Source organism: Leptopilina heterotoma, unplaced genomic scaffold (assembly GCF_015476425.1).
Source record: "Leptopilina heterotoma isolate Lh14 unplaced genomic scaffold, ASM1547642v1 Lhet_114, whole genome shotgun sequence".
Lineage (NCBI taxonomy): Eukaryota > Metazoa > Arthropoda > Insecta > Hymenoptera > Figitidae > Leptopilina > Leptopilina heterotoma.
In genome coordinates this window covers 211,405-226,513 of record NW_025110833.1, presented here as the reverse complement: position 1 = coordinate 226,513, position 15,109 = coordinate 211,405, and the positions used below count along the sequence as shown (strand labels likewise).

Genomic DNA, 15,109 nt, shown 5'->3' with positions numbered 1-15,109 from the left:
TGCTTTTGACCATGAATTATACAGTAACCTGCTGAAACTTGTGTTTAATGCCATTATCGTAAACTCAACACAAATGCATAATTCCATAATTTATCAGAAGAGAACCTTGAAAATTAATAATACAAATAAGAAACAAATGATTTTATTTTCAAAAAAAAAAAAATTATTATTCGGATTGTTGAGTCATAATAACTAAAAAAAAAAAAATATTGCCTTACGTGAAAAAAATTTTATTTTATGGATTATTATTATAATAAAAAAAAAGTTTCTGACTCATTTTTCTTTTTTGTTCGCTTGTTTATTTTCTGATGATGTAGATAAAATTCTTTATAAAATATAATATTCTTTGCCGAATGTTAATTGTATTTTATTTTTAATATAAAAATTTCAGCTGTATGTGCTAGAAAAGTGGGAAATTAATTTTTAGTGTTTAGGAGAAAGTTTCTTTTTTTAAAGAATTAACTTTTTTCGAAACTTTATGTTTAAATTGTATTTTCTTTTTTTTATTATTGTATTTTTTATTTCTTTTTCTTGGTATCTTTAGTTGCAAACTGATGTAAAGGTTAATAAGAATAGCGGTTTTGTTTAGGTCAATAATCCCGATTACAAACAGGACAAACAAGTATATAAAAAGTTGTCTAGACGTAATTCGTATTTGTCTCTATAGTTATAAAAGATATATCTAAAATAGTATGTCAATTTTATTTCTACGATTTTCATATCACTATTTTGCATTTTCAATCCACGCGATGCGGAATGAAAATTTTATATTTTTATTTAGAGTAGAATCTAAATTGTCTTGAATTTATGCCACAATATTGTTTCCTATTTGCAGAGCGAGAGTATAAATTTTTACTATTTCCGGAAAATAAATGACAAAGTTTAGTAAAATTCACACTGGGGAAAAATGCAGGAATGTAGAGTAACTTTTACTTATATTTACAAAAAGAAATTTAAAATGTCTATTCTGTAAATTTTTGTTTTTGAAGTTTCAATCAATAGGAAAGAAATTCCTCCTAAAAAAATGTTTTTAAAACAAAATAAAGAAATTCTAATTGATGCCAAGAATATTTTTTTCACTGATTTCACTTTTTTGTTTTATTGAATTTGAATTTCGCGCCATTACAACTCGGCGAATTCCCGTCCAGATGGCGTGAAGATTCTCTCGCAAACGAGTTGTGGCATTTTCATAAAATTTCGCAAAAGATTTCAATTATTTAAAAAGAAATTGATAAAATTCATCCAAAATTCAATTATTTTCATAAATAATAAAATTTCCACAGGAAATTTCAATTATTCTTAATGATATTTTATAAATTAATTAATCGAAAAATTCAATTATATTTTCAAACAAAAGTTTTCCACAAGAATTCAATTATATTTAAAATAAAATTTTCATAATATTTATTATATTTCGAAAAAATTAATTATTTAAAACAATGTTTATAAAAATTCTTATGAAAAATTCAATTATTTTCAAAAATAACAAAATTCTTATCAGGAATTTAATTATTTTTAATACTATTTTAAATTAATTAATCAAAAGTTCAATTATATTCACAAATACAGTTTTCCACAATAATTCAATTACATTTCAAGTAAAATTTTCATAATATTCATTATATTTTGAAAAAATTAATTATTTAAAACAATTTTTATTAAAATTCTTATAAAAAATTACATTATTTTCAAAAATAACAAAATTTTTCACAGAAATTCAATTCTTTTTAAACATTTTAATGAAATTTTTTGCAATAATTCAATTAATTTTATAAATAATAAAATTTTTATCAGGAAATTAAATATTTTTGAAAATTTGAATAAAATTCTTTGAAACTATTCAATTATTTTCATAAATAATAAAATTCATTGTAGGATTTCAATTATTTTTATTACAATTTTACAGGAGTTGCTCAAAAAATGTAATTATTTTTAAAAATTTAATTTCAATTCCTCGAAAAATCGATTATTTAAAAAAATGTTATTTTTAAATTCTTTAGAAGAAATTTACAAAAATATAAGAATTTCTCACAGGAATTCAATTATTTTCAAATATTTTAATAAAATTGTTCGAAAGCAAGAAATTATTTTAAATGCAATTTTTATAAATTTTTTTTTTGAAATAATTAAATTATTCTTTTAGATTTTAATAAAATTCTTCCCAAGAATTCAATTATTTCCATGAATAATTCTTCGAAAAAATTCAATTATGTCGATAAATAACAATTATTATTCTCGAAAATTCAATTATTTTGAGTCATTTTAATAAAGTTCTTTGCAAAATTCAATTATTTTGAGTCATTTTAATAAAATTGTTTGCAAAATTCAATTATTTTCATAAATAACAATATTCATTACAAGAATTTAATTATTTTTAAAAGTTATAAATTTCATCTTGAAAATTAAATTTTTTTAAAAATTCTGATAAAATTTTTCGCAAGAATTCAATTATTGTCAAAAATTTTAATTCAATTTTTGTAAAATTTATTTATTTTTAAAAACTTTTTGCAATTCAATGATTTTTAATATCTACTATTTTCATAAAATTTCCAAACAGAATTCAATTATTTAAATTAGAATTTGCATAAAATTAGCCGAAAGAAATGAATTATTTAAAAATTTTAATAAAATTCTTCTCAAAAATTAAATTATTTTTATAAATATTTAAATTCTTTAACGAATAATAAAATATTCGTTGCAGAAATTCAATTTATTAGCAGGATAGGAAAGAAGTAAATATTTTTGATGAAAATTAGGAAAAAGTCAGGAAAATAAAAAATATGGAATGTAATAATCTTTGTCAGTTTTGTGAAGTGTCTAAAACGAGTTTTTTTGTTTAGTTTAATTTTTCGATAGCTACTTTTTTTACTATTTTTTTCAGTTTGAAAGCTACTTTTTCCTACTTTTTTTACAATTAATTATTGAGTGCGAAATCTGCGTTCGTAGTAAATTTCAATAATTTTTTATTAAAATTTACTAACTTGGAATTTAAGTTTCTTTTTGTAAAATTTACTTTACGGAAATAGGAAAAGTTACACTTTATATTTTTTTCTCTATATGCAAAATTTGTACTATGTGTTATTGCTCTTTTCCACTTTCCTTCTTCGCAATGTCGAAAGTATTGCAAATTAAATTTCCAGTTTCTTCAAAATGTCTTGACTTTCGCGAAAGTTTATTATACACAAAGTACAGAGAACGTGATAAAATGGTGAAAATAAATTTTATCCACGAAAACTGAATTGTAGGAAATTTCAGTGTAGCATTAAAATTAAAATATTTGTTCCATTACTTGTTTGTTAGTTAGTTCTATTTTTAAATATAAAAATGAACCCTTTTTTGGTGATTTATGGAATCAAGAAGTATGAACCCTCTTTGTTTCCTCGTTCAAAAATTATTTATTTTGATTTTCGAACTATGTATTTAATATATTTATACCAGAGAGAATTTTTCCTTCCCCTGTTAAATATTATCGTACATAAGTAAGCACAAGTTACAGTGAATTGAGAAAGTGAAATGTTAGCTAAATGTCAATTTAAATAGTTTCTCCTTTTAGTAGCTCTAAAGTAGTTGTTTTCGAATAAAATTTTAATGTTGTTAAAGATCGATATTTATATATTCAACATTCATGATTCTATTTTTAGTCTTTTTTTACGTGTGTGGCATTGACTCTGCTGAAAACTATTTCTAGCAGTTCACTTACTATATATTCAAATGTTCTTTATAGAGGTGTGTTTATAAATAAAATTGAAGAACTAATCTTAAACTTGAGTGTGCGATATATATACAAGAATTATTAGATTTTAGATGCGGTATAAAGAGGTTACCGACCCAAAGCAACTCTTGATTTGATTTTCCCCCTTTGGTGCTTTTGCCTCACCTGGAAGTGCAAGCGCACTAACTTGACATTGGCCAATTTATTGTAAAACACGATCGTGTTACAAAGTCGTGACAAACAAAATGACGGAAATCACTTCCGGCAAGTAAAATTGAATGCAGACGCGACACGTTGGGTGTAAACTGTTTTTAGATAAAATTTAATGTCTATTATAATTATAACTAGTCGGTGTATAATTTACTTTTTATACATAGAATACTCAAACAAAACCTGGTTGTTTTGAAAATTCGGTTTCGTCATTTTGTTATTTCAGGAAACTGTTACGGAAGTCCATTTTTGGAACTTGTTCCTAAACTTCTCAACGTTCGAAACGAACGAAATTTTTTTATTTCAAATTAAAAATTAGTGCAATTATAATATTATAATATTATAATTATAACTGTTACGGAAGTCCATTTTTGGAACTTGTCCCTAAATTTTATTTCTCAACATTTTAAACGAACGAAATTTTTTTATTTCAAATTAAAAATTAGTGCAATTATAATATTGTAATTATACACTGGAAAAAAAAAATTATTTGATTCAAATAACCGCGATTACTTGACAATTATCAATTAAATATTTAATTGAATTAAATAATATTTATTGGAGTCAATTAAATGGTATTTTTTACTACTTTTTTTACGATTTGCTACTATATTTGGATACACGGAGAGAAAATATATATTAAATTTTGTAAAAGTATTTTACAATTTGGGGAAAAAGTGCAACAAACCGGACATAGAAAATACTAAACAGTAAAAGAAATAATATGAAATTTAGTAAAGTTATATTATAAAATTTAACTAAAATTCTTATATTTGATATCTAAATTTCACATAAGATTTTTTAAAGTTTAGTAATTTTTTTAGGAAAATTTCGTTTTGTCGCATTTTTTCCCCAAATTGTGAAATACTTTTACAAAGTTTAATAGGTATAATTTTCTCTCCGTGTATTTTTTTTTTATTTGTTACACTGAAAGCTACTTTTTTCCATGTTTGAGAATTTACACTACTTTAAATTTTGTTAACAGTTGAAATAAAAAAATTAAATTTGAATAAATTTTAATAAAGTTATTGGAAAAAATTCGAAAAATTTTAATAAAATATTCTTTAAAACGATTCAATTTTATTATTTTCACAAATTTTTCTTAATTCAATGATTTTTAATATCTACTATTTTAATAAAAAATTTCCCAAAAGAATTGAATAATTAAAAAAAAAATATTTATAAAATTTTTCGCAAACATTCAATTATTATCATAAATAAAAAAATGTTCACAGGAATTCAATTATTTAAAACAGAATTTCCCTAATATTTTTCGAAAAAAAATTATTTAAATAGATTCTTATAAAATTCTTTGAAAAAATTCAAATATTTTCATAAATAATAAAATTCATCGGAGGAATTCAATTATTTTAAAAAATTTTAATAATCGTTGCAAGAATTAAATTATTTTTATAAATATTAAAATTCATCGCAGGAATTCAATTATTTTTAATACAATAATTTTAAATGAATTCCGCGAAAAAAGCAATTATTTAAAAAGATTTTGATATAATTTTGTTTATTAGAATTCAATCATTAATTTCAATTTCATTTTTAATTATATTTCTTGAAAGAATTTCATTATTTTCAAAAATTTTTATGAAATTCTACGGAAAAATTCAATTATCTTCTCGGATAATAAAATTATTCACAGGAATTCAACTATTTTCAAAAATTTTTATAAAATTCTTTGCAAGAATTCAATTATTAAAAAAAAATTAATAAACTTCCCAAGAATTCAATTATTTTTTAAAAAATTTCAATAAAATTCTTTGCAAAAATTCAATTATTTTCATTTTCATAAATAATAAAATTCATCGCAAGAATTTAATTATTTTTTTTTTTAATTTTAATAATAATCGTTGTAAAAATTCAATTATTTTTATAGATTTTAAAACTTATCGCAGAATTTCAATTATTTTTAATAGAATTTTAAATAAATTCCTCGAAAAATGCAACTATTCTTAAAAATTTTAATAAAATTCTTTGAAAGAATTCAATTGTTTTAAAAAAATTTAATGAATTTTTTTATAATAATTGAATTATTTTTAATATAGTTTTAATAACATTTTTTGAAAGAATACAATTATTTTCATAAATAATATACAATTTTAAAAGAAATTCAATTATTTAAAACACAATTTTCATAGAAAAAAATCATTTCTTAAAAAAGATTTTTTTAAAATTCTTCTCAAGAAAATAATTACCTATTTTAAAAACTTTATTAAAGTTTGGTAACAAAAATTCAATTATTTTCATAAATAATAAAACTCATCGAAGAATTTTAATTATTTTTAATATAATTTTAAATTCATTCCGCTAAAGAAGCAATTATTCTTAAAAATTTTAATAAAATTCTTCGAAAAAATTCAATTTTTTAAAAACATTTGAGATATAATTTGTTTCTTAGAGTGTAATAATTAGTTTCAGTTCATTTTTAATTACATTTATTGAATGAATTATTTTAAAAAATGTTTATAAAGTTCTTTATAAGAATTTAAACTTAAGAAATATTTCATTATTCAATAAATTTATTTTTGTATTTAAATAATTGAATTCTCGTAGAACTTTCTAATAAGAATTGATTTATAATTGAATAAAATAAAATTATTAAAGTTTTGAATAATTTTATTTATGAATTTCAACAAAAAAATGATGCAATTTTGAAAGAATTACTTTTGTAATTTTTAGAAATAGTTTAATTTCAAAAATTCGTTACATTTAAATCATTTGAAAGATTTTAATTTCTTTAGACAAAATAAATATAGGTATTTAAATATTTATTTAAAAAAATTATTCTATTTTTGATTATGATTAAGAAATTATAAAGAAATTTATTCGTCAAGTTTAATTTTTTGATGGGTACTTTTTTACTACTTTTTTCTGTCTTTAAGCTACTTTTTACTACTTTTTAAAATTAATTATCGAGTCCGAAGCCTGCTTTACGGAAAATAAATGAAGAAAAATTGTTGTCTTTATAGTCTAATATTTAAAGAAAACAATATTGTTTTTCATCTCGTAAATGTAGGTCAAGTGGTTTGATTGTTAATCTTCTAATTTCTCTTTGTACTTCACCAAAAAGAGTCGATTTAAATATTTTACCTTCTTATTCTAAATCAAAGTACAAAAAATTAGATATTTGATTCTAATTCTAATTTGGAAATATTTAAAGAAAAATTAGACAAAGTTTACTTCTGATTCAGATAGATTCTGACAATCAGAACTAAATTTTGATTCTTATTTTCAAATATAAATAAATCGAATTTAGATTAAGTTTATCAAACCTTTACGGAAAATAAATAATAGAAACTTTTGTTCTCCTTTGTCTAATATTTAAGGAAAACAATAATGTTTCTCATATCGAAAATTTAGGTCAAGTGGTTTGATGATTAATCTCTTAATTTCTCAATGCATTTCGCCAAAGTTTGTTCTTGATTTCAATTTATTCTTATCCGAAACAAAACAGAAGTGTTTATGAATTTTGTTTTCATGAAGATTAGTGATTTTTGTTTAGATAGTTTTTCCTTTTCAATGAGATTTTGAATTTATTGACGAACATTATAGAAACAAGAAAATTGGTTACAGTTTTAGGTTTATTAAAATTTTTGAAACAGCATATTTAAAAATTTCTGGATATATTCAGAAATTTTTAAATATGTTGGGACATAAAAGGAATTTTCGAATTTGACATTCAGAAGGAATACTATTTAAAAATCTTAAATTGCATTCTCTGGGTAAATATTTTCTTCTCGCTATCAACTTTTTTTTGAGAGAGATAATATCAGAACGTGAATCACATTTGTTAAAACAATTTCTTAATATTAAGATCTAGATATGCATCGTGCAAAGTTTTGAAAGTGTTAAAAATTGCAGACGAGAGATAAAAATGAAGAGAGCAATTTTTTGAAATGCGATTTAAAAACAACTTTTTTTTTAAAATTTATCCAAGTAATAAGAGTTTACAGTTTGTAGAAGTAGTATTAGTAGCAGAAATGGGATCTCGTTATCGCCTAAAGTACATATAACGATTGTTATAACCTGCCGGTTCTAATTATAGTCTATTTAGGTATGACGTTTTTTTTTTCTTCTCTCTCTCTTGCCTCGTTATATTGTATATAGAGCCACGTGCTCACGTTCGTCTTATATAGTTTCACAATTGTGTGCAAAATGAACGGATGCTAACGAATTGAACATTCAAGAGATCCTTCTTCTACCATTTTTCTTGCGGCTAATTGCAAAACATGTTTTTTTTCTTTTTTTTTTAATCTTGTTTCTTAAGTATCAAGCTGACAAGAAATTCAATTACTTATAGCAGTGAAGTTGTCTCATCATTTATCTGAATTCCTTTAGTTTACTAATTACAACCGCATTCAATTAATTTTTTTGCTAATTGCAAAATGAGAAAATTGAAAATTAAATTTCAGGCATTACCGAAATTTAACCATGTTGAAGTCCACAACGTTGATCAACGAAAAAAAATTTTAAACTTAGTAAATTAATTAAAAATGACGCTCCAATATTGTCACAAAAATATTTCGAAATAAAAGATTGATGTTTATATTTCGATAATAATTATTTTGCAATTAAATATTAAATTAAAAATAATACTTGAATGCATTAAATAAATTTATTTCGTTGACAAACGTTGTGGACTTCAACTTCGTGAAATTTACGTTGTTAACAGATTTCTTCTTTCTTTTTAATTATTTTTTTAAAAATAATAATAACTAATTTAATTATTATTTACATTACAGGGTTGCCACGCAACATGGAAATGTCAGGGAATTTTATAAATTTTGAAAAAACCTGGAAAAGTCAGGGAATTTTGATCGAAATCCTGGAAAATTGTTATTTTCTAAAGTTTATTCTTGAAATCTAATTTTACATAAACATTTCAAAATTAATTGAATTTTAAAAGAGTTGCGTTTACAATTTTCATAAGTAGATGAACTTTAATAGGTTTTAATTCGAAATTTTAGAAAATTTCAATTTTGAATGAATAAATTAAATAATAAAAATTTCACAGGAATTCTATTATTTACAAATTTTTTATAAATTTCTTCACAATAATTCAATTATTTTCATAAAGAATAACATTTTCTTTTACCAGGAATTCAATTATTTTCATAAATAATAAAACTCATCGCAGAATTTCAATTATTTTGAATACAATTTTAATGAAATTTCTTTAAAAATGTAATTATCCTTAATAATTTTATTAAAATTCATCAAAGAAATTGAATTATTTTAAAAAGCCTTTCTATATAATTTATTTATTAGCATTTAATTATTATTGTCAATATAAATTCAATGTTTAATTTAATTCAATCATTTTAAAAAGAAATATATTATTAAAATTCGTATCAAGAATTTAATTATTTTCAAAAGTAATAAAATTCATCGAAGACATTCAATTATAGTCAAAAGTTTAAAAAAATTCTCGTAAAAATTTCAATTATCTTTATAAATAATAAAATTCTTTTTTAGAATTCAATTATTTTCAAAAATTTTAATAAAATTCTTGGCAAAATTTCAATTATTTTCAAAAACTTTTCTCAATTCAATCAAATTTTTTACAGAGATTCAATTATTTATTAAAATTTGTCAAAAGAATTTTAATTACTCAAAAATTTGTTGATAAAATTCTTTATCAGAATTTAATTTTGAGAAACATTCGATTATTCAGTAAATTATTTATTTTTGTATTTAAATAATTGAATTTTTGTAAATTTTTTTAATAAAAATTGATTTCAATATGCATTTTAGTTAAAATTTTAAATAATAATTGAATATTAAACTCTCTAAATTTGAATTGGTAAAAATGGTTTCTAATTTGAATTAGTGAATTAGTGACTGACTTTTTGCTTTAGAATATGCAGATTTTACTAATTAATAGTCGTTTCTACTAATTTAACAGTTAATTTATAATTTCATTTATTTAATTTTAGAAGTAATATTGAATTTCGAAAAGCTTTCAAATTATAATCTTTGAAAGTTTGAATTTTTCATACTTTTAACTGAAAATTGTGTAGATTGAATTTTTTTTAAGAAGTTTAATGGAACTTTTGAAATTATTTGAAGTTTTTATTTTCTAATATATATTTGATTGAAAAATTTCCGAATAATCTGTGAAATTTCGTAAAATTGAATTGTAAACAAAAGAATTTGAAAGTTTTCAAAGAAATTTTTCAAAAATTATTAAAAATAATTAATTTAAAGCAAGAGTTTTAGTTAAAAATAATTGAATTGAAATGATAAAAATAAATTTTATGAAGTTACGGTAACAATATTCTTATAATATAAAATAATTATTTTATCAGTCGGTCATCTTTGATAATTAATTAATTATTATAAAACATGAAGATATCGATTGCTCCGAGTCGAAAAAGGAGAAGTATTAGAATATTTTTCTGAGTAATAATTTTTAAACTGAATGAAAATATTCTTTAGAGTGAAGGAAAAGTAAGAATTTTGTCTGGAATTCAAGGGAAAGTCAGGGAAAAACAAAATTAAATTTTTGTTGTCATCAAATGTAGTTTTAAAAACCTGGAAAAGTTACGTTTTTAAACCTGGAAAACCTGGAAAAGTCAGGGAATTTTAAGTGAGCAAAAGCGCTGCTAAATTTTCATTGTCATTTTAAGAAAATTCTTAATTTTTTTTCATCTATTATTAGAATAAAGTGGGATTTTTTTTAAATTACTATAATTTCGTGAGTAATTATTTATTTAGAGGAATAATTTTTATCCTCAAATTGATTTTACTTCAAGAAAGCAGAAATGAAAATTGACCTTAATTCTATTATTTTATCACATAATGATACTTTAATTAATTGTTATTGATTATTCACTTCTTTCCTGAGCGTAAACGGTAACAATAATAGACACATTGGAAAAAAATCAGGAACTGATATTTTTTTAATGTCTTTTTGCAAATTTAATTTTATTAAATTTTTTTAATTATTTTGTTACTATTGTAATAATTACTAAATTTTTTTTATTATTATTGTCATTATTTTTATTATGATTATTATTTATTGCTTTGATTTAATTATCAATTAATAATTAATTTAAAAAATTGTGTGTGTTTAATTTTCTGTGTACACGAAAACAAATAATCTCATTTTACAGAAAACAAAATTCTCTCATTTATGAAATGACATTAAGGATAATAAAAAACAATCATTATTTCACTAGAATTGATAACAGATAATTTTATGATGATTGGTTTCGAGCTCATTAAGTATTATATTTTAACAAGTTCGCTTTATTCTAATGACGCATTGTTTTCACTAATTTCCTTTTTTTAATTGTCAATTTTCCAATGACATTTGCTTTTTTCCATTTTTAGAAAAACCATCAGTTTTCTAATTATTTATTATAATTATTTTATTATTATTATTATTATTTTTATTAACTTTTTATAGAATGTTAAGTATTGTGAATTAATAGTTTCAATGAAAAAAATCATCCTTAAAATTACCAAGTGATTTTTAATAAAATGCCATTTAAAATATGAAAAATAATTTTACGAAATGCTGAAATTTTATTTTATTTACTTACTCTGAAAAGAATTGTTTTTGTTTTGATAAATGAAAAATTTTAGATTCGTGATTCGTAATGAAAAGAGGATTTATAAATTTATTAATAATTAATGAGAATTTTTATTTTGAACGCTACTTAAAAATTCCAAGGTATGTAAATGAAAGATTCTTCAATGTCCTCGGAGAGTATTTGAATATTAAGATGCAGCCAGGTGCAGGAGATTAAAATGTTATGCCAATTCTGACAAATCATTGGGACCACGAATCTTTAATTCTTTTTCGTATATTTTTCTTTCTTTAATTCTTTTTCTTTAATTTTTCTTTCTATATTTTATTTCTTTCTTTTCTCTAAGGATGAAAAGAATTTGTGGTGAAAGAAAATGGAAGCTGAAAATAAAAGAATTTTGTCAAACTTCACCTGTAATTTTCCCTGGCGTATTACACAAAAAAAAATCCAGTGTTGAGATAAAAAAAAAGATTCAAATTCAACGACCCAGAGAAAATTTTGTTCAAGGTAAAGTGAAAGAAAGAAAGAGGTCATTGTTTCCCTTAAAACTTTGAATACGGAAGGCTATTTGACTGCGGTTTTTATATAACAATGACACAGATCAGCCCACTTTATGACCATGAAATGATCATAAAAATACGAAGAGATATAAAATTCCCAACACTCTCCATATTCGAGAAATCAAGAAAATATATGCAATAAAAGAAATCTAGGTCTAGGATATATTAAACGAATTTCCGAATTTCCTTTTTTTTTGCTTCTCTTTCTTTCTTTTATACAATCAACCCGTCTGAATTCTCCGTGTCCCTTTCGTATTTCCTTTTGACCTGAAATAGAAATCCCGAAATAAATGTCTGGCAATTTCGGTTTTTTGGGGGGGAACGATTTCTTTCCGTCTAGGGCGGAAGTTTGTTGACAAATTAGAGAAAGAGATTATTTATCTATATATAAAAACAGAAATTTATTCAGTTTCTTGCATTTTTTTTTGTTTCTAGAGAGTGGAAAAAATTGGGAGTATTTGAACTTTGAAATTAATGAATCGATGAAAAACGTATTTTTTATTTGTATTTTTGTATTTCTGTGATTGTAATTTTTTCGTTTTTCTTTCAGAGTTCGTATGGAAAGCCGGACAACGTCGTCGCCCAGGAAACATTAAACAATCATGTACGATGCAACAGTTCTTTTGTTCATAAACTTTTTCAAGCACAATTTTGCTCGAGTTTAACATGTCCAAAGTGTAAAAAGCAATCGAACACGTTCGATCCATTCCTCTGTGTGTCGGTACCAGTGCCGCAGAATCATCGGCAAATTAATCTTTTTGTCAATGTTTTGTACACTTCACAACAACCACGGCAAGTGAGAATTGGCGTTAGCGTCAATCAAGCAGCAAATGTCAAGGAACTTAGAGAAATGCTCGCCAGCGATACTGGAATCGACGAAAATCATATGCTTCTCACTGAGGTCTACGACGAAGGCTTTCACAGGTGCATTCAGAATTTATTATTATGGCTAAATTATATCAGAATTGCCACAAGTCAGGAAAAAGTCAGAGATTTTTATTAAAAGTACTGGAAAAAATTTAATTTTTAGAAGTTACCAAAAATTCTAATACAAAACCTTCAAATTTTTTTCTATTTCTGATAAGAATGAATTTTTTAGTATTGTTTAATTATTTCAAAAGTTTGAACGCAATTATCTTCATAAACTACAAAAATCTTCACTAAAATTCAATTAGTTTTAGTAATTTTAATAAAATTCTTTGCAAAATTCAATGATTTTCATAAATATGTAACAATATTCATCACAAGAATTCAATTATTTTTAAAAGTAATAAAATTTAATTATTTTCAAAAATTTTAACGAATATCTCGACAAAAATTCAATTATCCTTATAAATAGCAAATGTTTTCACAAAAAATCCAATTATTTTCAAAAATTTTAATAAAATTCTTTGCAAAATTTTAATTATTTTCAAAAGTTATTCGCAATTTAATGATTTTCAATATAATTAATTATTAATTAATTAAATAATTAACTATTATTTTCAAAAATTTTAATAAAACTCTTAAAAAAACAAATTAATTTGAAAAATTATAATAAAATAAAATTTAAGTTATTTAATTAAAAATTTATAGCTAAATTCTTTTGAAAAAGTCAATTATTTTCCAAAAATTTTAATAAAATTCTGGTCAATATTTTAATTGTTTAAAGAAAATTTAATAAAATTCTTTGCAAAATTTTAATTATTTTCAAAAGTTATTTACAATTCAATGATTTTCAATATTTACTGTTTTCATAAAATTTATTACAAAATTTAATCATTGAAAAAAAATTGTTAATACAATTCTACGAAAACATATTATTTATTCTCATAAATAATATTTCTTTCAGGAATTCTATTTTCATCGCTCAATTTCAAATATTTTTAATACAATTTTAACTAAATTCCTCGAAAAATGCAATTATTCTTAAATATTATTTTGTTAAAATTCATCGAAAGAATTCAATTTTAAGAAACATTTAATTATTCAATAGAATAATAAAATTAGTTTCAATAATTAAATTATTTTTATAAATAACTTTTAATTCGTCGCAGAAAATCAATTATTTTCAAAAATTTTTATGACGTTTTAATAAAATTCTTTTCCAAAATTCAATTATTATGATAAATATCAAAATTTATCACAAGAATTCAATTCTTTTGAAAAGTAATAAAATACAAAATTTAGTAAAATTCTTTGCATGAATTCAATTATTTTCATAAATTATTATTTAAATTCTTCTTATGAATTCAATTAATTTTAAAAATTTTAATAAAATTCTTTTCAAGTTTTCAATTATTTTCAAAAATTGTGATAAAATTCTTTAATTCAGTAAATTTCAGTAAAATTTTAATTAAATTCCTTAAAAGAAATTAATTATTTTCAAAAGTTATTAATCAAATTCTTCAAAGAAAATTCAATTTTAAGAAACATTCAACTATTAAATAAATTATTTATTTTTGTATTTAAATAATTGAATTCTCGTAGAATTTTCTAATAAAAATGAGAATGAATTATATTTCAAAATGAATTTCGGTTAAATTTTTAGATAATAATTGAATATTAAAAGCATTATAGTATGAATTTTTAGAAATAATTGAATTTTGAAAAGGTTTCAAATTAAAATCTTTGAAAATCTGAATTTTTCATACATCATCAAAATTTCGTGAAATTGAATTGTGAACAGATAGATTTGAAAATTCCGAGGAAAATTCTTAATGAACTTTTTTAAAAATTATTTTAAAAAAAGATAATTAAAAAATAAATATTTAAAGAAGAGTTTTAGTTAAAAATTCTAGAAAATTGTAATACTTGTATTTTAATGATGAAAATAATTTCGATGAAGTTAGGGTAATAATATTTCAATGGGTTATTTTTAATTTATTATAAAAACATGAAAAGTCATCTCTCCGAGTCTTCGACTCGGAGAGATCGATATTTTTATGTTTTATAATAATATTCTTATTGTTGAATTTCAAAAGGTTTGAATTTGAAATTTTTGAAAATTTTAATTCTTATGGAACAATAATAATAAAAAACTTCATTTTTACATAAATAATAAAAATAATCATTATTATTTTTATTATTTATGTCAATTT

At 21.4% G+C, this 15,109-nt stretch overlaps 1 protein-coding gene across 1 annotated transcript in view; it reads left to right on the top strand.

Annotated features, from left to right (window-relative positions):
• The window catches only part of LOC122508464 (ubiquitin carboxyl-terminal hydrolase 31-like), a 38,531-nt gene that overhangs the window by 16,933 nt on the left and 6,489 nt on the right, over window positions 1-15,109 (top strand). Inside the window, exon 2 of the mRNA XM_043621835.1 lies at window positions 12,580-12,953. Within this exon, the coding sequence (XP_043477770.1) occupies window positions 12,580-12,953 (374 nt within the window). The remainder of the gene's footprint in view (window positions 1-12,579; window positions 12,954-15,109) is intronic.